General features: G+C 36.9%; 1 protein-coding gene and 1 long non-coding RNA gene across 2 annotated transcripts in view; one reads left to right on the top strand and one right to left on the bottom strand.

The window, feature by feature from the left end:
• The window catches only part of LOC109539520 (titin), a 52015-nt gene that overhangs the window by 20689 nt on the left and 9434 nt on the right, over window positions 1-21892 (bottom strand). Inside the window, exon 2 of the mRNA XM_019907301.2 lies at window positions 10898-10993. Within this exon, the coding sequence (XP_019762860.2) occupies window positions 10898-10985 (88 nt within the window). The 5' untranslated portion in view covers window positions 10986-10993. The remainder of the gene's footprint in view (window positions 1-10897; window positions 10994-21892) is intronic.
• LOC125504433 overlaps window positions 8681-21892 on the top strand; it is a 44172-nt gene continuing 30960 nt past the window's right edge. Inside the window, exon 1 of the long non-coding RNA XR_007281486.1 lies at window positions 8681-8876. This is a non-coding gene — a long non-coding RNA (uncharacterized LOC125504433). The remainder of the gene's footprint in view (window positions 8877-21892) is intronic.

Genomic DNA, 21892 nt, shown 5'->3' with positions numbered 1-21892 from the left:
GCTTATTTTGTGCTGAATATTTCCTAAACAGCCGAAAAAGCAATTAGAATTTACTTGAGATTAATTTGAGAAGGAGCAAAATTTTGCTTTGAAGGACGATTTTCATAGACATATTTTTTAATTTCTCCAACTTGGTTGAAGCTATAAACGTTCTCACACCACTTTCTGTTCATTTCAAACTCCTAGAGTTGCGGAAAAAGTAAAGTGCCGCCGACTATTTCATGTCTATCTTGAAAATTTTGTATTTTTCAAAAATCAATGCAACAGTGTTTCGTTTAGCTTTTTGTATTCGTTTTGTCAATTCCTCAAGTATTCGGGCACTTTTGTCTGGTGAAAATTGTTGATTTTCATGAAAAATATTCAGTGGCTTACAATATTGCCAGGATATTCGGCCTTTTGGGATGATTTCAGCTGAAAACAAGTACCACGTCAATGGGAGGTTTTTCAAGAACAAAAATATTTTTTTTAAATTAATTGGTTTAAATTTTTTTAAACCGTTTTGTTCCCGAATTTTTCAATCATTAAGTTTATTTGTGCAAAATGTATTTTTGTATGCAAATTTTGATAAGAAAATACATCTCTCCGGATGTTAACGCGACATCTTTACCCTAAAAAATATTAATTTTTATTGAAATAAATAGGAAAAACGTGAGACTAGAGCACCGTACTATGCTTCCAGCTATTGAAAAACAGCTTTATTGGACTTTATCATACAGGGTGTTAAAAATCTGAGCATTAATGTTTACAAGCTGGTCGGTCGCTGGCGAACTCGTTATTATTAAAAACCAGAAAATTAAATAATATGTAGTATTTTAAACGTAATTTAATAAAAACGTATTTTCACAATCTTCTTTCAATCTGTATGCTCGATTTTTGCAACTACAAATTTACGTAGGTACACTTTTGTAGAGAAATCCACTTTGCAAATAAAGTTGTGAATTATCACCCAATCCACTTTTGCACTGAATCATATTAAAATCATGGACTGGCAATAAAAAATACTCATTCGTTTTCAACCCTTTGTATACATATATTGAAGGTAAAACGTCTAACGGAACTGGCCTCCACACTCACCAGATATGGGTGTAATGGACGTTGGCAGCAACAAGGACGAACTTAATATTTTCTTAAATGATTGCTGTTTAGCTTGCCTTCTTAAGAGATCCGAAGACACTTGAGTTTACTTTACGTTGCCTATTTGCGTCGCTTCTCAAGCCACTAAGTCTTCGGCATAGCGTCCAAATGAATTGCGCTCCAGCCAGTGATAAATTCACTTGTATTTCCTCTTTCGCACAAACTATTATCAAAGACGAACCATCTAAAGCACCGTCCCTCCATATGTAACCCATTATTTATAACGCGCACCGCATTACATACGTATTATGTATTATGTAAATCAGAGCTGCGTGTACCATACTGGTGGTACTGGCGGGCGCTCTTTTTGCAGATCATATCTGTGCAGATAAAAATTATACATTAAATTGTACGGGTCGTCTATTGTGCGGACAGACTGTATAATAAAGATGGCTGAAAAAAAAAGTAAAAAAGAAGTTGCGGTGTGGTCCTGCAAGATCAGCGCGGCGTGGGAGACAGTCCGCGAGGTCAAGAACTGCGCCCCAGACTGTTTTCTTAATACCATTGGCGGCACTCGATACTGACCAATAGGGTGCCACCAAACCCCCCACATACCCTCGATTCTATTCCTATTTCTTTTAAGTTTCATCCCTTTTAGGCTCTTGGTGGTATCTTGCTCTGTACGATTAGCTTCTAATTAATCCGCTTTTGTTGTTTTCTTCTTGCAGTGTATTATCGCAATTTATTTTATATGGTAATTTTAGCTTTGGCTGCTTTGAATCGCAGAAGTTTTTTATTTTGAAAACTGGGCAATGAAGACAATATAGCGACACCAAAACTTGCATATTTACCTACCACTTGAGGCTTCACTGTTTTATAGAATGTGCACAGAAAGCACATATTTTTTATAAACTCACTACAATTTTAATCTACAATTGCTACCTATCGCGGAATCTGAAAACGACCTACATAAACTACTGCACCAATTCGGGAAGATTGGGAAGAAATTTAACACAGATTTCTGTTGAGAAAACTAAATCGCTTTTCATTTCAAACCAAGCCCAAGGAAGCCAAGGTGAAGATCTACAGAAACAGGGCAGCTATTAAGACCAACTGAAATGAAGACGATACCAAAATAAGGAGGAATATAGAATAGAAGACAAGGTAATAAAATAATAAGCCATCAGACAGGAGTGCGAGATCCAATATATAGTCACATGGACAAAAGATCTCCGTCGCTACTGGAACTGCACGGAATGTGGATAGAGCCAACGCGGAAGGTCTACATAAAATAGCCAGAAAACCGAGGAACAGATCGCCCAAGAGGTGGAAAAAAGGCTGGGGGACTTCCACTGAGAAATGAGGAGTGTGTAGACGAACAGGCGTAAGCCTATAATAAAGAAGAATAATTTTAGAAAAATATAAGCCTACTAAATCTCCACTCCTAAACGGGAAGAAGCTTTAGACTATCGCAAGCAGAATCTGTGATTAACTGCCATTTTTCGACAAGTTCCAATTTTTAATAATGTTAATGGTGTTACTTGCATGGGTGCTAACCTTGCACTTCTTGTTTCTCGAAATAACCTTAATCGACCCATTAAAAGCCCACAACAGCCGAAATAAGACTAGAACATGACTTGTTTGGGTTAGTCAAACCAGGCCAAATCCATTAAATTGTCCAAAAACATGCTTCTCGGTGTCACAATAATTGCGTTGCATTAAATCTCCATTTAAATACGAACAAGTATGATTTCCAGAAAACAATTCATCGTGTCTATTGTCTTGTTTGGTTCAGTTTTTATTGCGGAATTCATTAGAGATTTTTATTTAAACATTACTAGGGGGCGATGAGCATCACGGTTATATCGAACTGGTTGAGTCCAGTATCTTCAACTATATATCCGATTGTGTAATTGAGGCGAGCGTTTACCCATAACAATATACAACATTTACCAAAAAAACGTAAAATTTTTCAAGATGCCGTTAAGAGCATTTGAATTTTAAATCAGTCGTGGGTCGGCTATTCTCTGCGTTTGGTTTTAATATTTACATAACACACAGAAATACCTTATATATCTTATTTAACAGCGATGGTAATAAAATTTTATGGGCTTTAAGTACGAGTATTAATACCCATTAGGTGTAGATAAGTGAAAGTGGGGAGGCATTTTGCTCTTGGATCGGATAGCAGAGGTATATTTATAGCGTTTGGTTGATTGCATCTGCCCTAAATCCCATTCCGCAAACAATGACACCGATCTTCCATAAGCAAAAAGCTCCAAAGCTTTCTACTAATTAAATGCTCGTATTAAAAGCGATCGAGACGAGAATCGTGAGCCGAATAAACGGCTTAGAGCGAAAATTAATAATAAACCCAATAAGAAAGATCAGAGCTAATAAATAGACAAAGCCCCTGGCCACGATACTCTAGTATAAACATAGAAATCCAGAAACAATCGCCGGTCATGGGAGTGAGTAAGTAAGTCACGAGATCTAATCCTGAGATATCGGAAATTCGCAATTGATCCTGCTAAAACAGCTTGCGGCCTTTTAGGCGAGCAGAACTCAACGGTTTACAGCAGCCACCCATCGATACTCTAAAGCCTCGCCATTAGAAACCATCCATTTCCTGATTCGATCATGAAAACTTATTTTAAAACACTTGTTGAGAATGAGTGTTTGGGATTTTCAAAATCTTTCATTAGACGACGTCTTTCGCTGAACTAGTTAGAAAAAGTTTCACGGAAGATCGGAGGATTTTTTGCACCCAAATATGTAACAGCTTATATTTCTTCAACAATTTTTCGAACATTGTTCTGAAACAAGCTCATAACATTTTTTGATTCTTCGGTTGTTTGCTTAGGAAACGAACCATTCCAAACAGGCTTTTTAAAAAATTTAGAAAAAAAGTTTAAACATAAATTCTAGGTGTATTAGAAAAGACAATTGAAAGCGATTTATAAAAATCCTTATCTCTAATAAATCCGAGTTGCCTCAAAATGTGAGCCCCAAAGCACACTTAGGGCACAACATGGTTTTTGTTATGTATGTTATGTTATGTATATGCTATTTTCAAAGCATGACATTTTTTAAGTAACGAAACTGAAAAAAAAATTATCTGACAAACTTTTCCATTTTTTCCAAGCAAATCCAATTTTACGGAAACCGAAGAAATACAAAGCTTTTCTCTTCAAACGACATTTTTCAGACGTCCCGCTATATATCTGAAGATCTTCAGCTTCTAAATCTCCAACTAGTATTACTTCAAAGCGAGCGTAGTTTTCAGTGAATCAAAATTTTCGAAAAATGGAGGAAAAAGAAGGCTTTCACCTTCACAATCCATGTGTCGAATGCTAGATAATGTGAAAAGTTGGGGAGCTACAGCCAAATGAATCGGGAGAATCTCAGATCCTCAGGAACTGAGCCCTAAAACAGGATTTATCCCGTAACGGCTTTACTTCTTAGGAGATTTCGAATACCCAAATTGCATAAGTGAAAGCAAGATTTCATTTTTCTCTTTCTTTGCTTTTTGCGCGCATCAGAAATGCTTAAAATAACAGAGCTGCAGGCGAACAATTGCGGACAACTTCAGAATCGGACACCAAGCTTATGTTTCAACAATTGTAAGAACGACAAGACCATTATCTTCACAATACATGTTTTCTATGCCCAAAATTAGAGAGCTACAACCAAATGCACCCTGGAAACATCATCTCCGAAAAAAGAAACGGAAAAACCGAAGAACGTACAGGCTTTCTGCTTCAAATCACATTCTTCACATGTTCCAAATCTGTTTGAATGCAAGGCAATATATCTGAGAATATTGGGAAATTAAAATTGAAAATAATTGCAACTTCAAAGCGGACGTAATTCTTTAGTGATTTATAATATTTAAGAAACAGAAGAAAAAGGGTTTTGTTTTCCAAATGGCATTTTTCAGAATGAAGGAAGTTGTTGGTATAGTGGGTGTATGGCCGAATTCACCCGCAAATCGTTCAGAACTTTAAGTGTTCTTTAGCCGAAAACCAGCTCAGTGCTTGAGCAATTTAAAATTTACCTACCAAAAAACGGAAGAAAAGAAGGGTTTTTGATCTTCAAACTAAACTTTCCAGGTGCAATAACGGACTATGTTGGAACTCGTCTTCGAATGCTGAGAAAGTAAATCCATAAGCGGAAATGTTATATTTCTAATTTCGATTTTGGGTAGCCCTCAACATCTTTTTTTCTTAGATCCGTCATATCGGATTTTTGAAGTGAAACCTTGTAGTTTTGAAAACATTTCATGTTAGATAGTCGCGCCTCGTCTAAGAATTCCTGCGGGGTGCTGCATCGGTGCTATTTCAGCGATGGGCCTTCGTAGTCTGGCCTGGTCGTGAAATGGTATAACATGTTATCGGCAGGTAAAGCAGATAACTGTAAATGCCGGTACATAATCACGATCCGCGTATACATATCGTAATTCTTCTTAATCTGACTTGATGTGAACGCGGAAAGCGGGATTGTTTTCGAAAATTTATGATGGCACCGTCGTGGAAAAGGAGCTGGCCTGCTGCAGGCCTACATAGCGCCCGATTTTTACAGCTGCCCGTTTCTAGATCGGTGCAACTGATCCTAACTGTTCAATTGCTCGGTCGGATTTATTAGGCGCAAAACTGTATCGGTAGCCTTAACGAAATCAAAGTTAGTTCTCCCTGAATGGATCAGACATCATGAGGAAGCCTCAAATATAATAGAAAATTTATTGGAACTGTCGGAAGTTATCCAAATGAATTATATTTTTATTTGTTAAGTACGTTGTCCTTGACACAATGGCCGCAACTCAAAGTTGAATTTTTATGAAAACTAGATTCTTTCTGAACCACATTGGCAGCAAATAAAGCAGGAAGTTTGAGCGCAATGCTTGGCAAGAATATTTTAACTCTTTTTTTCAACGATCCGTTTGCTGGCTATTTGCTTCTTCATGAACCTCATTCTTTCTATTTTTGACAAATTTAGAGTAACTAATATAGGTGACACAACCTCTTTTTGAGTCAAACTTAAAAACTAATACATTTTGCTGTATGTATGCAAATATACGGTCCTTTTTCCCGGTATCTCTTAAGCGAGCAAACTTTTTCAAATTTTATGTTTTACCCAAAAAGAACACACGACGCCTTCAAAAATGGGACATCGCCTATTTGAATAACTTCTCTTATCTGCTCTAATTTAGCATACAACTCCTGACAAGTTTTTTCTATATCTCTTGGTACCTGATGTAGGTACAGGTATACAGGGTGTCCGAAATGAGCAAATGGACTTAACTCAGAGAGCTTGTTGCGCTCTTAGAGAATCTAGCGCAAATTGGACCAGTTTCGTCTTCAGGTCCATTTTTTCTTTGGGATTGATTCATCTTGACCCAAATCATTCCTGCTGACGTCTTCATGGTACGTAATCTGGTAAATGAAATTTGTCGCTGAGAAAACATCGTCTCAACATTGACATCAGCGAATGAATCGGCGATCAAGCGTTACGAGCGAATGGATGAATGTCAATAACAAATTGTTTCGAGAATCGCCTGTAGATAAGTCTTCCATTGATAGATGGATTCATTCATTTGACAATTCACGAGAACCACGCTGATTCTTTGGAATAATTCGCCCAGCGATTTTATAATGCATTGTTCGTCAGTAGCCTGCTTGCGGGCATTCCATTCGCATTATGTGTCTGAGAGGAATATTGTTTCGATATTTACCGGTTTGCTTATGATCAGTTGCAAATCTTTCTAGCCATAGGTGGTAGGTGTACCATATTCATTGATTATTTCTTGAACATTTCACTTATATTGGAATTTTGCTATCATGGATTCTTTCATCTTCATCTTTTCGCTAATGGGAACTGAGTAATATACTTGCTCTTTTTCAATTTCAAGCTGCGACAGTGACCAGCATATATACAGAGTGGCAGTTTTGAGACTAGCTAGTAAACTTGGATAAATTACGTTTCTTTCAAAATGCAAAAATACAATATGACGGATATAAGGAAAAAAGTTGTTGATCTCTGCCCAAAATCGAAATTAGAAATACTACATTGCTGTTTAGGGATTTACGCTCTTAGCCTTCACAGAAGAAAAGCTTCGTCAGCGCACCTGGAAATTTTAGTTTGGAAAAATATCTTCTTCCGTTTTTCCTAATTCAGAATTTGCTAAAGCACTCAGCACGTTTTCGGCTAAATAACGTTTATAGTTCTGGATTGTGAGAACTTGTTGGTGAATTTGGCCATACTTCCACTATCTCAATAACTTCCCGCATTCTCAAAAATGCCATTTGGAATGCAAAACCCTTCTCTTTCCTCTGTTTCTTAAATAAGCAAGAAGCTCTTGTTTTGGGTGTGCGATTCTGAAGTTTTCTACAGTTATTTGCCTGCAGCTGTGTTATTTTAAAGCATTTTTGAGGTGCGTAAAAAACGGGAGAAAGTGAAAAATGGAATATATATCTGCAACTCCAAGTTTTTTCTATAATTTGGTTAAAAATATCCCAATTAGTAGTCTATTTTGTTTTTGGTAAATCATGTTTTAGGGCTCAGTTTCTGAGGCTTGGAGCTTTACCCGATTCATTTGGCTGTAGCTCCCTGATCTTTTACAATATCTAGAATACGAAACATGAATTTTGAAGATAAAAGTCTTGTTTTTCTTTCGTGTCCACGAAATTTTGACTAACCCAAAAACTACGCTCGCTTTAAAGTGAATAGTCTTTAGAAATTTAGAAGCTGAAGATTCTCAGAAAAATAGGTTTTTTAAGAAACGTCGAGTTTTGAAAAACAGGATGTAGAGGACAAAAACTTGTTGTTTCTGCTTTTTTTAGTGAATTTAAGTGAACTCGTATCTGTTATCGGTTTTGTGAGTCCAAGAGTGCGGTTGTGTTAGAATAGTTCGATTCCGAAGCAAAAAAATGAAGAAAGAGAGTTTGTTTCAGAACAGTATTCGAAAAACACGTTGTTAAAGGAATATATTAACTGTTAGTATAAAGAATAAAAATTATTGTTATCAAACCGCTAGAGACTAATCAATTTTAGTTGTTTATAGGAAATTTGAGTAGACATTGTTTGCAAAAAAAAATATATTTTAGCGTTGTCAAACACTTAACTAGATGCTTTTGAAAAGAAAATCCAATTTTGTGTTTGTCTTTGTTGATTGGCAAGAAAAAACTGTCCGACAACTTTCCTGTGCGATTCAGCTTTTGGCAGTGAAAAATTAAAAGAATGGGTATATTTTATGAAGAAAACGTCATTTTCCCAGGCTCCGTTGGTATCTAAAATTTCTGCTCATTTTTTCCTAATTTTTCTAATGTAAAATGTGTGCTAATAGCGCTTTTAGAAAAATAAAAATAAGTTTATTAAAACAGGGAGAAAAAAAAGTCGCCCAACTGACCCGACTGTAACATTTTAACTCATCCCTGTGAGCATCGAAACAATTCAATCACATTATTAATACAAAAAAACATTGTATATTGTCAATACGTCCACACATTCCGTGTCTCTCTCAACAATACGTGCGTCTTGTCGGACACCTGTCAGTCAATTAAAAAAAATGAAAACTGTTTATAGCTTAATTTGTCTAAAATATTTAAATCTGGATTGGCCATGCAAATGACATGTCCAATTGCGCGTCACCCTTTCCTACTTTGTCCGGCCATTTTTGACGGATTCGGGAGTGTTTTTTTTCTAAATCGTATTTAAGAGCGAAAAACTGCGATTGCATATGGAAATATTGTTGGTATTGGATCTTCTGCGGTTCGACCTATTGGGCTTCATGATGCGCAGAATTGGTAAGACAATTTGATCATTTTTGAAGTCCTAATTCTTATAGCCCCCCATTTGATTGGAATTTGACATTTTGTGCAACCGGTATTTTACATTAAAATTGAACACACTTATTGAGTTGATCTGTCTTAGATGAAAACGCATTTTGGGCTCAATTTTTGAGCTGAAACTAGTGTTTTATACAGGGTGCCGGCAGCGGTATCCGATATATTTTGTACAGGGTGTGCCAACAAAATCGAAACAGAGCAAGTTTTCTCGGTTGATCAACTCAACTGGTGGTTAGTCAACAAGTTAGATACTTGCTGTCATTGCCTGGGTCCCCTTGGACAGGAGAGACATCAAATTGAAGGTTCTTTTGAGGTTTTTATGATATTACAAAAATCTGCTGCTTTGAAACAACCGCTGATGACCAAATCTATTATTATGAAGGCACAAAGGTACTCAAAACAAGTGTTTAAAATGCTTTCCGTTAACTGTTTTCAATCGTGTTTTGAGAGTTATTTTTCGGCTTTCATTAACAATGTGTTTTCGCAAAACTTCCAAAGTTTCTGAAGGAGCGAGGCACAGTTTCGAACAAATCTTAATAGAGTTAAATATGAAGACCATGCAGCTCATTCAATTGGACCAATTTTCATTTAGAAATTGTTGACGGCTTAAGCACAGTGCAATATGCAATGAGTAAAGTCCTAGTCAGTCTCGCAAACTGAACGAAAATTGCTATGCAAATGTCTACGAGTCTTTTTTCGCGTTAAGAATTGAACCATTAGCTACTGAGTACGCACATTTTCCAATGAAAAAATAATGCAATAATTTAAAATCTCTTTGAAGTCGAATAAACCATTTTCAAGTATCAAATTCATTAGATCAGCGATAGACACTCGATAAATTCACAGGGTATGACACAGAGAAACCAAAGGATTAGATTTTGAACACTTGATTTAAGTAATTTTGTGCATTATAGATTTTGAGCCCTAAAAACAAATAATTTATTTAATCATTAGCGGCTGCTTCAAAGTAGGAAAGTTTTCTAGCACTATAAAATCTCGCAAAAATGCTTTAATTTGACCTTAAACTTTCACTTTATGGATGGTATTACACCGCAACATTTTCACATAACTTTTTTTTATCAGCCGAAAAATAGTTCTATTTCGTTTTAGTTGGCGCACCCTGCATAAACACTGCTTTGCAAATTGTTTTAATGCTCATACCTGTTGGATTTACATGTTTCCCTGTAAATCTACATTTTCCTGCATTTTATACACAGCAGGGCTAGAAAAGTGTGAAATACTATTGAAAGAAAACATACTCTACGTAAAAAGCCTTTACCACAGAACATGGAATGGCAGTGTTTGTATAAGCTAATAGCATAAACGTTAAATTGTGTTTTACGGCTTGAGGCTCTGGAACAGGTTTGAACCCTCTTTACCATAAAACAATTTCAAAATTGAGAAAGTTAAAAAAAAGTTTTCACTTCGCGTTCTCTCGTACAAACCAATCAAAAAAGTTGTGGGTTCTGACCTATATAAGAGATGAGTCTTTAAAATGCATTTATTTCATCAACAATTAACAGTTTAAAGTCCTTGGAACACTGATTTTTTTTATGAGTCAAGTTAACAAAGTTTACTAAAAACAAATGTTGGAAGCTTCCATTATACCACGATGCAAGTAAGATCTCTCTTCGGACCTTTAACATTTTTGCAATTGCATTTACTGATCATAAATATAGTCTGTATTACAGTGCATTACAGTGCAACAGATGATGATATTGAGATAAATATCAATTTCTTATCACAAAACCGTTGAATTTGATTTTCAATTCACTTTTTGCTAATGTACAGGCTGTCCACCCTGCCCAAGTTGCAAATTATACCAATGATTTAAGCATTTGAGTCGATTTTAGTCCAATTAGAAATCCGTTCTTTTTTACACATGCTTGATTTCTACCTTTTCTTCTATCTATCTGTCCTTAATTTTATGCCTTGGTGCTGTTGATAATGTGTTAATAAATACATTGTTCGGTACTTACCGGCATGGCATTGAGTGGCAAGTAAAAATGAGATGCAAAGTGTAGCTATCGCCGGCCCGGGCTCTAGTAGCTGAGTCCACGCCTTCATGGCGCGTCCTAAAACAATCAAACAAATAATCATTAAAATGTCTGGAATTAGAGTATATTTCGAGTGAAAATTAAATCGAGTTCGTTTTTATTTAAATATAAATTCTATTGCGAAAAAATTGGCATTCAACAATATCCTCGCATGTGAGTCAGACAAGTTCAATGTCACGGTCACAACCGTTGTATAAGTGATTACATATTAGTGAAAGCGCCACTGTATAATTGCTGGATGAAACAGGGCCGAACTTGGTAATGAAGCATTCGACCGACAATTAATAAATCTTCCATGTATTATGTATTTTCCTAAGATCCCTCTCGGACAGTGCCACGTTTCGAATCGAAAAATTAATTGAAACTTTTATTTCCAAAATTTACGGCCTAATTAACTATCTCCAACAAGATGAAGCGTTTGGCCAAAAGTCCGAAAAGTGAACGTTTTACCTGCGAATCAACACCATCTAAAATGAGCGTAATTTGCTGCTTGGGGCATTTCTGAATAAAACCATATCTGGTGCCGGCTCTGTCTGTTGCAAGACATGGCGTTAAAAACCTGAAGGTAGGTGTGTGAGAACCCGGCGTAAGAAGTTGCATAATGGATTCAGAGTCATTGTCAAGGCGTACTGCTATAATTATTTTTAAGTACGACTTGTACTTTTTTCCGATCCGTTTCCTACTGGTTGTTGACATCTTGTCTTTTGTTGATCGTCAGCAAACCGTAAAAAACACACGTTGGTAGGTATTTACTTAATTAACGTTTCGCGGAATTGCTGACTGCTTTTTGTTCTTCTCACACTTGCTGTCTGAGGCGAGTGCTCAGAATCGTCAAGTGTCACCCCGGAGCCTCCAAATCCTCAGTTTGAATGTACATCTTAAGTTTCCAACAGTTCACGAATAATGGCATACCAAACACCGTCACAATGGTAAAAAATCCGTTAGTTGATGGTATCACGGTCGCAGATGGAAATCTAATTAAAAACAGCTTTGTCCAAAGTCATTCAGCTTTTTATGAGCTCAGAAGGTAATAACAGAGAAAAAAATTGCACATTAGTGCTTCCTAATGGATGAATAAGAAGAGTATGACTCTTTGAAATAAGGGCCTTGGATACCTATGCGAAGAATTTGAAGAATCAATATGCTTTTCAGGCTTGTTGAACGATTTGGACGACACATCCCCATATGGGCAGCGCTGGGCATGAGTAAAAAGTGTGTTTTAGCGGCGTTCGTCGATTTTGATTGGCTGCCAATAATTGCTTTCAACCAACTGAAGAGATTTAATGCATTGTTCGCGGAATTTTCCGTTGGGGCATTAACTGACTGTTTTTAATGGAGTATTTAACATTTTGGTTGTGCAAAGAACTCGTCTGTAGCAACAGAACGCCTGCAGTTTTTCTCATAAGAATGGCTCCAAGTTGCTCCATTCAACCCTGACATTATCAATCAATCTAATTTGCATTATCCAATTAGCTCTATTGTCACCAATTAAGGAAACAATCCGGCCGTTTTTTGTATTAATTGTATGGCTTTCATTAAGTTAATGACAGTTATTTAAGCAACATTCCGATTTGTCGTGGAGAACTTGACACAGAATATCGAAATTATGCGGCACTTTGAATGGGATTTGTTCATGACTAGAAGTAATTGATACCTTCATGGGAATCACCGTCATCTTCTATTAATTGAAAATGTAAGTGCAGTTGTTTTAATATAAAGATGCATGATTATGCACTTGTGCGTTGAGTAGATGTGCTTGTGCTACTCCAACACATTTTTCTGATTTAAGGACACAGCCAATCAATGACTTCAGGAGAATGATTTCCGGTCTTCTTATTATCTCAGAACATTTGTTCTGAACAAGCAACTCCACCATTACTTCTACCTAGTAATTTCCCAGTGATAAAAATTCTGCCGATATTGTTACACGTCTTTGAAGGTAGTTGTTAGCTAATTTCTAGTTCGTGACAGTCGTCTAAAGATCCTCTCGTTTCCTCCATAAAACTAATGTAAATTCGAGTGTTTTAAATCGACTGAGTTTCCAAAGCTCCAAAGCTATGATTATAATTGAATTTTTGGAAAAAACCTTAATGTCTACTAAGAAAATGCGAACGAGTCTGCACTGACTGAAACCATATAATAACTCAGCACCCAACTTATAATTTACTCGCTTGGGCCTCGCTATATACGGCCGCTTTGTCTTCTTCGCGGGAATCTGAGGGAAAATCTCGCTAAATTATGCGAACTTGCAGTAAATATAACAGAAAAGCACTTTTGCATGGAATAATGGCCGATCTAATGCTTCATTATTAAGGATGCGTGCACCGAATATGTGCAATATAAAAGAAACGGTGCCTGAAAGACAATTTACATCGGAAGTATGTGGCGATCGAGTGGGTTTTGCAGTTATTCAACAGCTTTACATTTAATTGAGAATTAACAGACTGTAATAGTAAATGTGTTTACTTATTATCTGTTCTGGATTATTAATCGGTTTCATGCTTGGAGATGTCTAACGAGGGAAAAACTCACCAGTTTTCAGCCAATGTTGCTTGAAACTTGCGAGTTTTTCGGCCGTCCTAAAACAGTGTATTCTACCAGTCGGAAAACACGATAAACTCTCCAATTTTGTGGAGGCAACCTTCAATACTACTTCAGGGAACCAAGAGATCCAAAGTCTCGGTCAAGTTTAAGAACTCATTGAGTGTTTTAAAACCTTCTGCTAAGGTGTTACTACTAGCCACTAAGAGAAAATGTATACTAGTGTTAAAATAATAACAAAAAAGGTTTTGCTTGAAAACTACTGTTGCCGTTTGGTACTATAACCAATCGAAGCGAATATAGCGAGGACGACCTATATTTTTTCGACACTACCTTTGATTAAAGCAAATTTGTTCTATTCCTGATCACGCGATCGATTGCCCATAAAAATAACTCTAATCATCTACCTATTAGCTGCAGTTTCCTTTTTAAAAGCAATTTCTTTGAAAAAGCCAGACCCAATTTCCTGATCGAAAGGTGTTGGCCTTAGGTTTCTGAAAAACATTGTGGCTATTAATAACAGTCACTGTTAACAGCGTAAAATCTCTTCTAATCAAATCCGAACGGTTTGCCACATGAGAACCGTTAACGATGAGAAGATCATCTCTGGTGATCGTTTCTTGAGTGGCTAATGAATCCGTGTCTGGCCTGCAAGTGCATTTTCAACTACCCATTAACTCCTAGACTCTCTCTTGATTTATTCCCTTGAATAAGTGATTGTTGATGGGTTTGGTCGGGGGAAAGTCTTATATTTTGCGATATCGTAACATTTGAGGGTGGAATAATTGGATTACGTATTCTCTAGAAGGCACTTTGATTGATTTTATTGTCGGGCTAGACTACAATAAGACACCATCTTCATTCAACAAAGCCACTTCAATAATAATCAATGAAATATTCTCCCATGAAATGCCAGTCCCACGTTTGGACGTGATAACAGTAAAATATTCCAGCGACGAAATATATTATTTGATGCGTACATAATAAATCACTAGGTTATGCATATGGCCATTACGGAGGTTTGACGATCTGCTTGCTAACGGTCGCATCTTAGTTTCCATTTCCAGCACCAATCGACCCAATTAATATCGACTTACAATGTTTGTTAATCAACGAGTAAGAGTTTGCTCTTCGAAAGTGGGACTGTTATAATTGGACGCTGGATGTATTCAGTGTTAATTGATGCTGCTCGACCTGCACAATCGGATACATAAATCATTAAAAAATGATTGTTGATGAAACATTTGCATAGAAAACAAGTGGGGAGCAATTTTCTTGTCGCTCAAAATTATTACAGCAAAATTCCCCAAGACCTCGAGAGGAAAACACTTAATATTAATTATTATCAAAGGGAAACTAGTATTTAAATCGTCTGCCGGCTTGCTGAAGTGTTACTGTTTTAAATGTAAATTCCCACTTGCATCTCTGATTTTATCTCCAGACACGGATGAAGGAGATTTTTGAACGTACCAACAAAATAAGTGTGTTTTCATTTCTAGATTGTCATGTTGAATTCAATCAATTCTGTGCAGTTTTGTTAAATGTGGCATTGCATCAATTTATTTAAATATTAGTTGATAAGATTGCAATTTCTTCGTGAATGTGATAAAATCGGTATGAAACCAACATAATTCCGAGTGTAGCAATTTAGAAAAAGTTAATGCTTATGGGAACAAGTCTTTGAGCTGCACATTGTCAACCACTGACTTAGTGAAGAAATTTCGAATTCGGGATCTAAATCCTTTAACGAACAAAACAGTCGAAGACCAATTCCGGTTGTCACGACTCACAGATGCTCAAAATGCGGCTGCGGTCATGAAACGAACCACAAAGGCCAGGGATTTTTGAAAAAGGTGCCAAATTTGCATCGGTTTACCAAAATGCACAATGCGGTCAGACAAAACAATCGAATCGAAAAAAAACTGTTTTGGCAAAGTGATGCTATTAGGAGTGATTTGATACGGTTAAACATTTGTATAGCTAATTTGAATGTCATAAATCATAGACTGCTTAATTTGGAAGACCTTTGTGCTCATGCCTACAATGTTATATTGGGTAGTTAATCTCTTAGGTATACAAACTGACGGGGTCCCACATAAATAATCGCTTTGATATGTTTTGGGGCATGTGGGCGAACAAGAAAAATTAAAAAAAAATTACCTACTTAGCGAAAATAGCTGTTGCGTGGTGAACATTGGACCTGAACCCACGCAATGGTTTTTCGATAGAACCAGTATTATTGAAACGATTTTGTGCATTGCAGACAGCCGGAAAGAGCTTCAAGCTTACACAACAACAGCAATGTTTAACCATATAAATGCGGACATTCATAAGTCTACACGACGCACTGGTATTGTACATACATACCAGTTTTTAATGTTTTCTGGGAAAACTTCTGCAGTGCACATCTATGACGCCTGGTTGTGAACTTCAGTGGCGTTTTTCATTTCAAAGCTGCAGAATTTGCCTTAATTTTAACGCAATAGGAATTCGAATGTTGAAAAAAATTCTTTGAGATCAGTATGTAAAAGTAGAGTAAAATGCCATTGATCTGATTTTCCCATAAGAGCTTCCGAAGCTGAATCCAATCCAACTACATCATACACAATAATCTAACGGTATCATCCATTTAAGATTTCTGCCTCATCTGGTTACGAAAACCATAGATTCAATGAACGGCAGGGCCTGAACGGTAATTATTTCTCAAATAATGACTGATCTAATAATACAAAATGATAAGTGTATTGATGTTTATTACGTATGCACAATGGGAGAACCGTTCTGGATGCGAATCACATATGATTAAATGGAACAACTGTTCGTGTTCTCATCGTTCTAACAGTTGATAATTATGCGAAGCGAATGCTGTTAGGATTCGGGATTTTAATACTGAAAAAATCATCGACTGAATGAATCCTTAATGGCTCCATTATTGCAAAACAGGAAAAAGGTATTCGTGAAAGTAAGAGGAAGTTCAGTTGTGAGTTCCTCAATGATCTGAGTTTGCATCTCATTATCGTTTGCAGGTTGTTATAAAACGGCATATTGAAGGAAGAATTGTTTACAATTGAACAAATTGAAAAATTCTTAAGGAGTAGGTGAATTCACAGAACAGTGCTTTCTGTTTACTAGTGATCATTAAGACGCCAAGGGGTGCATTTGTTGAAAGTCATTGACAATCCTGATGTTAAATTGTCTGTTCACCTTCCATTGGCTTAGAGGGTTTCCACTTTATAAAACACATCCAAAGGCAATGGAAGTCTGAATTATCCACTTCCACTAACCATAATCATATTTATTGACTTACTCCGTAGCTCTTGCTACTCACTTACTTTGCTGTCTTTGGATGTGACCATTCTGCCCATTCTGTGGGATTTAGATTCTTGCACAATATCAGGATCTTTATACAGCTCAGGCCCTTGTTCGTTCTGATTCTACATATTTGGGTGTTCTTATCTAACAATGGACTGTATGTTTTCCTCAGAGCTTTCCGTTCAAAGTAGCGAAGTTTGAGCTCGACTGATTTGTCCAGCCATGCATCGCTACCGGTCTTATGACTGTTTTGAAAAGTTGTATTTTAGATTTACTTGATATGTGCTTCTATCGCGACACATCAGTGCGTGTTAGTTGTTTCCATTGCAAATTCTAGCTCTTATTTCTTTCTGGGTGTTATTGTTGCCCTTAGTTATTTAAAGCTACGGATTCTTTCAAGGTTGTACTTCCCCATTGTTGCATTTTGGTCCGCTCTGTCTCGTCCTCCCCGAAGTTGTCTAGTTACGCAGATGTTCTTGATTGTTGCTCTCGTTGATATTTAATCCCATTTTCTTAGTCTTCGGTTCAAGTCTCCAAACACAGCTCCTACAGTCCTCACACACAATTTTATTAGTTTTGTCAGTGCTTGCCTGTCTAAAATCTATGAAGAGGTTGTGTATTTCCTGAATAACTTCGCAGGTTTTCTCCAGCATCTTTCGGATGGTAAATTCTGGTGTACCGTCGATCTACCCCTAATGAAACCGTTCTGTTGATCACCCATGCGGGCTTCAACTAGGGGCGAAGCCAGCTGGGGAGAAATTTGGACAGTACTTTATATGCTGGGTCGATCAGTGTGATGATTCCTCTAAACTATACCATATCATGTTTTCATGTTAAATATGCAGTCATGTGGGCAAGTTTGTATGTTACAGATTGGAGTAGTAAAAATTTGAAACGAAAGCATTTCTGAGTAAATTACTAATCGGCTTCCGGTAACTTAAAATCGTGTTCAAACAGTGAACAATCGTTGCTATTATATCACTTTTCTTTGGGTCGTATTCTGCACCTGGCATGTGCCCGACCATATTGTCTATCTGGTAGCCGCGTTGAACGGCACAGGGTGTTTCTGCTTAAAAGCCTTCGGTTGTTAATGGATGAATAAGTGCTGCTGTATTGGTAGCGTGTGCCAATTGTTAGCTTTGCACCCATGATCTCTATTGATATTGGAAACAGCAGCCTCGTGTGGCGATTTTGAGCCTTAAAAAATATAAATTTTGCCATCTTCTTTGCACCCAATAAATCCGGACACGCCGTGTAATTCATTTTGCAAGCCTATCCCGTTACTGCAACTTGTAGAGTTCCGTTTTGGATTATCTTCTTCATTATATTATATTATGTCCATGCCGTGTCGTCGACAACAAAAGGACATTCACTGCAAGCACTGCGAAATCAGATCTTTATCATCGCGTTGGCAGCTGGGACTTTAATATTGATTCGAACAGCTACCGTAGACAAGCTTCTTGACTGCATTTTGACACCAATTTCTCTTTTGAAACTCATTGTTGTGCGTAGAGAATTTTAAAAAGAACCCCCATGTGCTCTATGGTCATTTCTTTAATGTCCCACGTACCAAATACCCACTTATTGACTTAATTAATGTAACTGATGCGAAGTGTGACAACCCAATATGGAAATTTTCAATGTTACGTGATTCGACCAACTTTTCGTAACCACAGACCGAAATAAAAACAATTGGAATGCATTCGTGGAACCATGTTTCAGGCAATTTTCAGATGCCAAAAGTTGGCTTTAGGGAAAGTTTCGGGCACTGCCGAACAACCGGATATCCCTGAAATTCCCCGTCACGCTTTATATCTGGGAATCGTGTACTAATTCATGCATTTAAAGATCCAACAAACGTGATCAGGCATTTTAATGCTATGTCGTACGTTCCAGGGAGGCAAATGAAAACTAAAAAAAAATGGCAAACAATTGAATGTGGTGAGCGTTGAAGTGAATCGTATACACGTAAATGGCAGTTTAACAATGTAAAGAAACAGCTGCCAATTTGACAATTTTGTTTAGACATTCTCATCTATACAGCTGCTGGTTTCTTGTTGCTTAAATGCCAAAAACAGGGTGATTCAAAGATAAAGTCAAATATTAATATGTTGTCAGAAAATAATGTTTTTTCTAGTGAATAATAAGGTTGGCTAATGTTAATTTGATTTACCCCAAACTTTATTGGAAAATTGCTTGACATCGAAGAAAGCGACGTAAGCGTGATGCTAAACTTGAGCAACAAATGTAATTATTTCACAGATGTCACAAATCACAATCACAATTCTTGACTAATTTAAAAATAGACTGTGTTTAAACCGTGATTGATCAAATCACTTTAAAGACGTGGAATGACGGAAGAACGAATCCAAATAAAATAATTTTAATCCCACAATATCAGTCAATTCGGAACACTTTCGCGAAGATGCCAATGTAAGATTTTTAGCGGTAATTTATACCTAAATACACTTTTTTACTAAAAAAACACTAATTACAAATGTAATTGAAATTGCCTCTACAAGTGGCGCACACTTGTCCATCTCTTCATGAGGCTGCTATATCATGAAAACAGCAACCACATATTGTTAATTCAGTTATTAAGCAAGTAGAAAGGGAAATCAAAATCACTGGTAATTATCACATTTACAAAAGCATTCACAGTTATGACAGTGATTTTAGAAGCACGGTTAAGCTGATCTCTACTTGAGACTAGTGAGTTTTTAGGACTTCTAGGCCGTCGTGAAATAGAATTTCTTCGCCGTTTTGCCAGTCCCGAGTGGCTTGCATCTTCCCAGCTGGTTTGCTTGGCACCACTTTTGAAGATTGAAGCTCCTGCTTGCGAAACGTCAGGAAGAAATTATTTTCCTCGACGGCCTAAACGCCCGCAAAATTCTCCAGTTTCATCATAAAACCTTTTGGGGAGAAGATCAAATTTTATATAAGTAGTTATATTATGCGTGGTTAAAACTCTGCATAGAATATTATTCAAAATTTGCGTTTGATATAAACTTGAGTACGTTTAGCGGTTTACTGCCATAATACAAATGTTATTACAAAAATACTGATTGATTTTGCGTTAGTTTTCCACAAATTTGATTAAAAAACGGACTAATATGCATAGAAATTTGTCTGTTCTTCCTCCTTTCCCAAAGAACGTTTCAAATGACTGGCCGGTTGTTTACGGCTCATCAATAGAAGGAATTCGCATAATAAATGCCAATTAATAAACCGAGCCGGCCAATAGCGCATATAAGGAAGCCCGAAGTGATCTCATGGCAATTATACAACACATTTCCCGATTCTCGGGAAAAAAGTTGCTTAATTTCCTTGCAAAGCGCATTAACCATCTATGCAAAGCAGTAGTTAATAAGACTCTTAGGGAGCATCAAATTGCCGTGTTATTTGTTACGGCGGCGATTTTTTGCCAAATCGGAAACGGCATAATGCGAATAGAGTTTTTCTGCGTTGCTCACCAGGTCGTAAATTTTTTTCGTTTTGCCACCATTCAATTGCTAATTGGGTACTTAGTCGTTTTATGTGTTTCGCCTTCGGTGTTGACCAAAGGTAATTTGAATTATATCCAAGGGCTTAATTTTATCGTCTTTTTTGTCCTCATCGTTAAAATCACAGTCTTTATTAATGTTTGATAGCACACTCAAGCAATACCGTTCCTTTGCTCTGCTTAAAAAATCATACTTTCCAGATATTTCTTGTGTTGAATACAAGCATTTTTGATACTGAAAGTGAACGCCTGCCCACGAACTAGCGATTGGAATATTGACTCGTTAAAAATCGGTCTGTTAGGCGAGTACAGTTAGAATACAACATTCGGTGTTTCGATCAAACACCTTGCGGTCTAGGACACCGTTACCCAAACAGACGAAAAGTGACGACAACACAGCAATTATAATGATTTCGAAATTTGAAAAATATAGGCAAATCCGGCTTAGTCACAATAAGAGGAAATCTTATATTGCCCAAGCTTGGTCTGATGACATCCTACAATGCACAATCTTTTGAGAATGGTTAAATGGCTTGAAAAAGATTGGTCTAACCCCAATTGGACTTCGGCTAATTTACAGGTTCGAATCATGTGGGTTTTTTCGGATGGAGAAAGGTGTGCGTCATGAATTGTTTTCTTCGAACGACTTCCATATTCCATATGTCTTTAAAGTAATAAAAGTGTTCATACGTGTCCTCAAAAATCAATAACATTCTACCGTCCAATAGACTTGATTAGCTGATGAATTTCTGTATAATGCATAATAATGAAATAATCTACAACTTTCCGGTATTCTGAACCCGGAACCCGTTTGTGTGCAGACAATTTGTCGATTATCAACGCCTACACAGGCAGAAAATGAAATCAGGACAAACAAGTGCCCGAAGAAACATAACACAGTTTTTACATTGCAATAAACAATGCCAACAATTTATTTACATCGATTGTTGTTTTATTGCGTTCGTGTCTGAAATTAATATCAGATGATCCACTTCCACGTTTCGCGGATGTGCATTCTAACGCTATTGCCTTGAATGGTTTCGGGGAAAAATTGTCAATTCAAATCCTTTCAAACACACAAACCCCGCCATATACAACAGCATGAACATAGCGAAATATCCCGGCTTAACCTTGGCAGAAATTACCTAATTCTAAAGTGTGTCGGCAGGTTAAACGGCGAAAAAAAATCACAACGAAGATGGATCCTGCCAAGGATTTTCGACGGCATTGTACAGGTTTTTTTTTATAAATAGAGCCACATAGGAAGTAGTAATGATGAATTTGTTTATAACGCCTATAAATAGAATGGTCGGTTTAGATCATGCGGAAGTTAAAGCTGGAATCTTCGAGTTGTTCTTCATCAGGGTCTTTCTTCTTCATCTCGTGTAAACCGCGGGACTAATAACGTATTTATTTAAGTGTGGTAAACGTAAATTTGGGCTTTTTCATCGGAAAAATTCTGCCTTTTTTTGGTTCCATTAATCGGTCATGAATGACAAAAGGACCAAAACTAAGAAACGTTGAATGTTTTGCGTGACCCTTCGAATAATCAACTATCAATG

Source organism: Dendroctonus ponderosae, unplaced genomic scaffold (genome assembly GCF_020466585.1).
Source record: "Dendroctonus ponderosae isolate FM_Combo_2020 unplaced genomic scaffold, Dpon_F_20191213v2 Dpon_F_20191213_5, whole genome shotgun sequence".
Classification (NCBI taxonomy): domain Eukaryota; kingdom Metazoa; phylum Arthropoda; class Insecta; order Coleoptera; family Curculionidae; genus Dendroctonus; species Dendroctonus ponderosae.
Note: the sequence above shows the minus strand (reverse complement) of the source record. Positions and strands in the feature narration are given on the sequence as shown.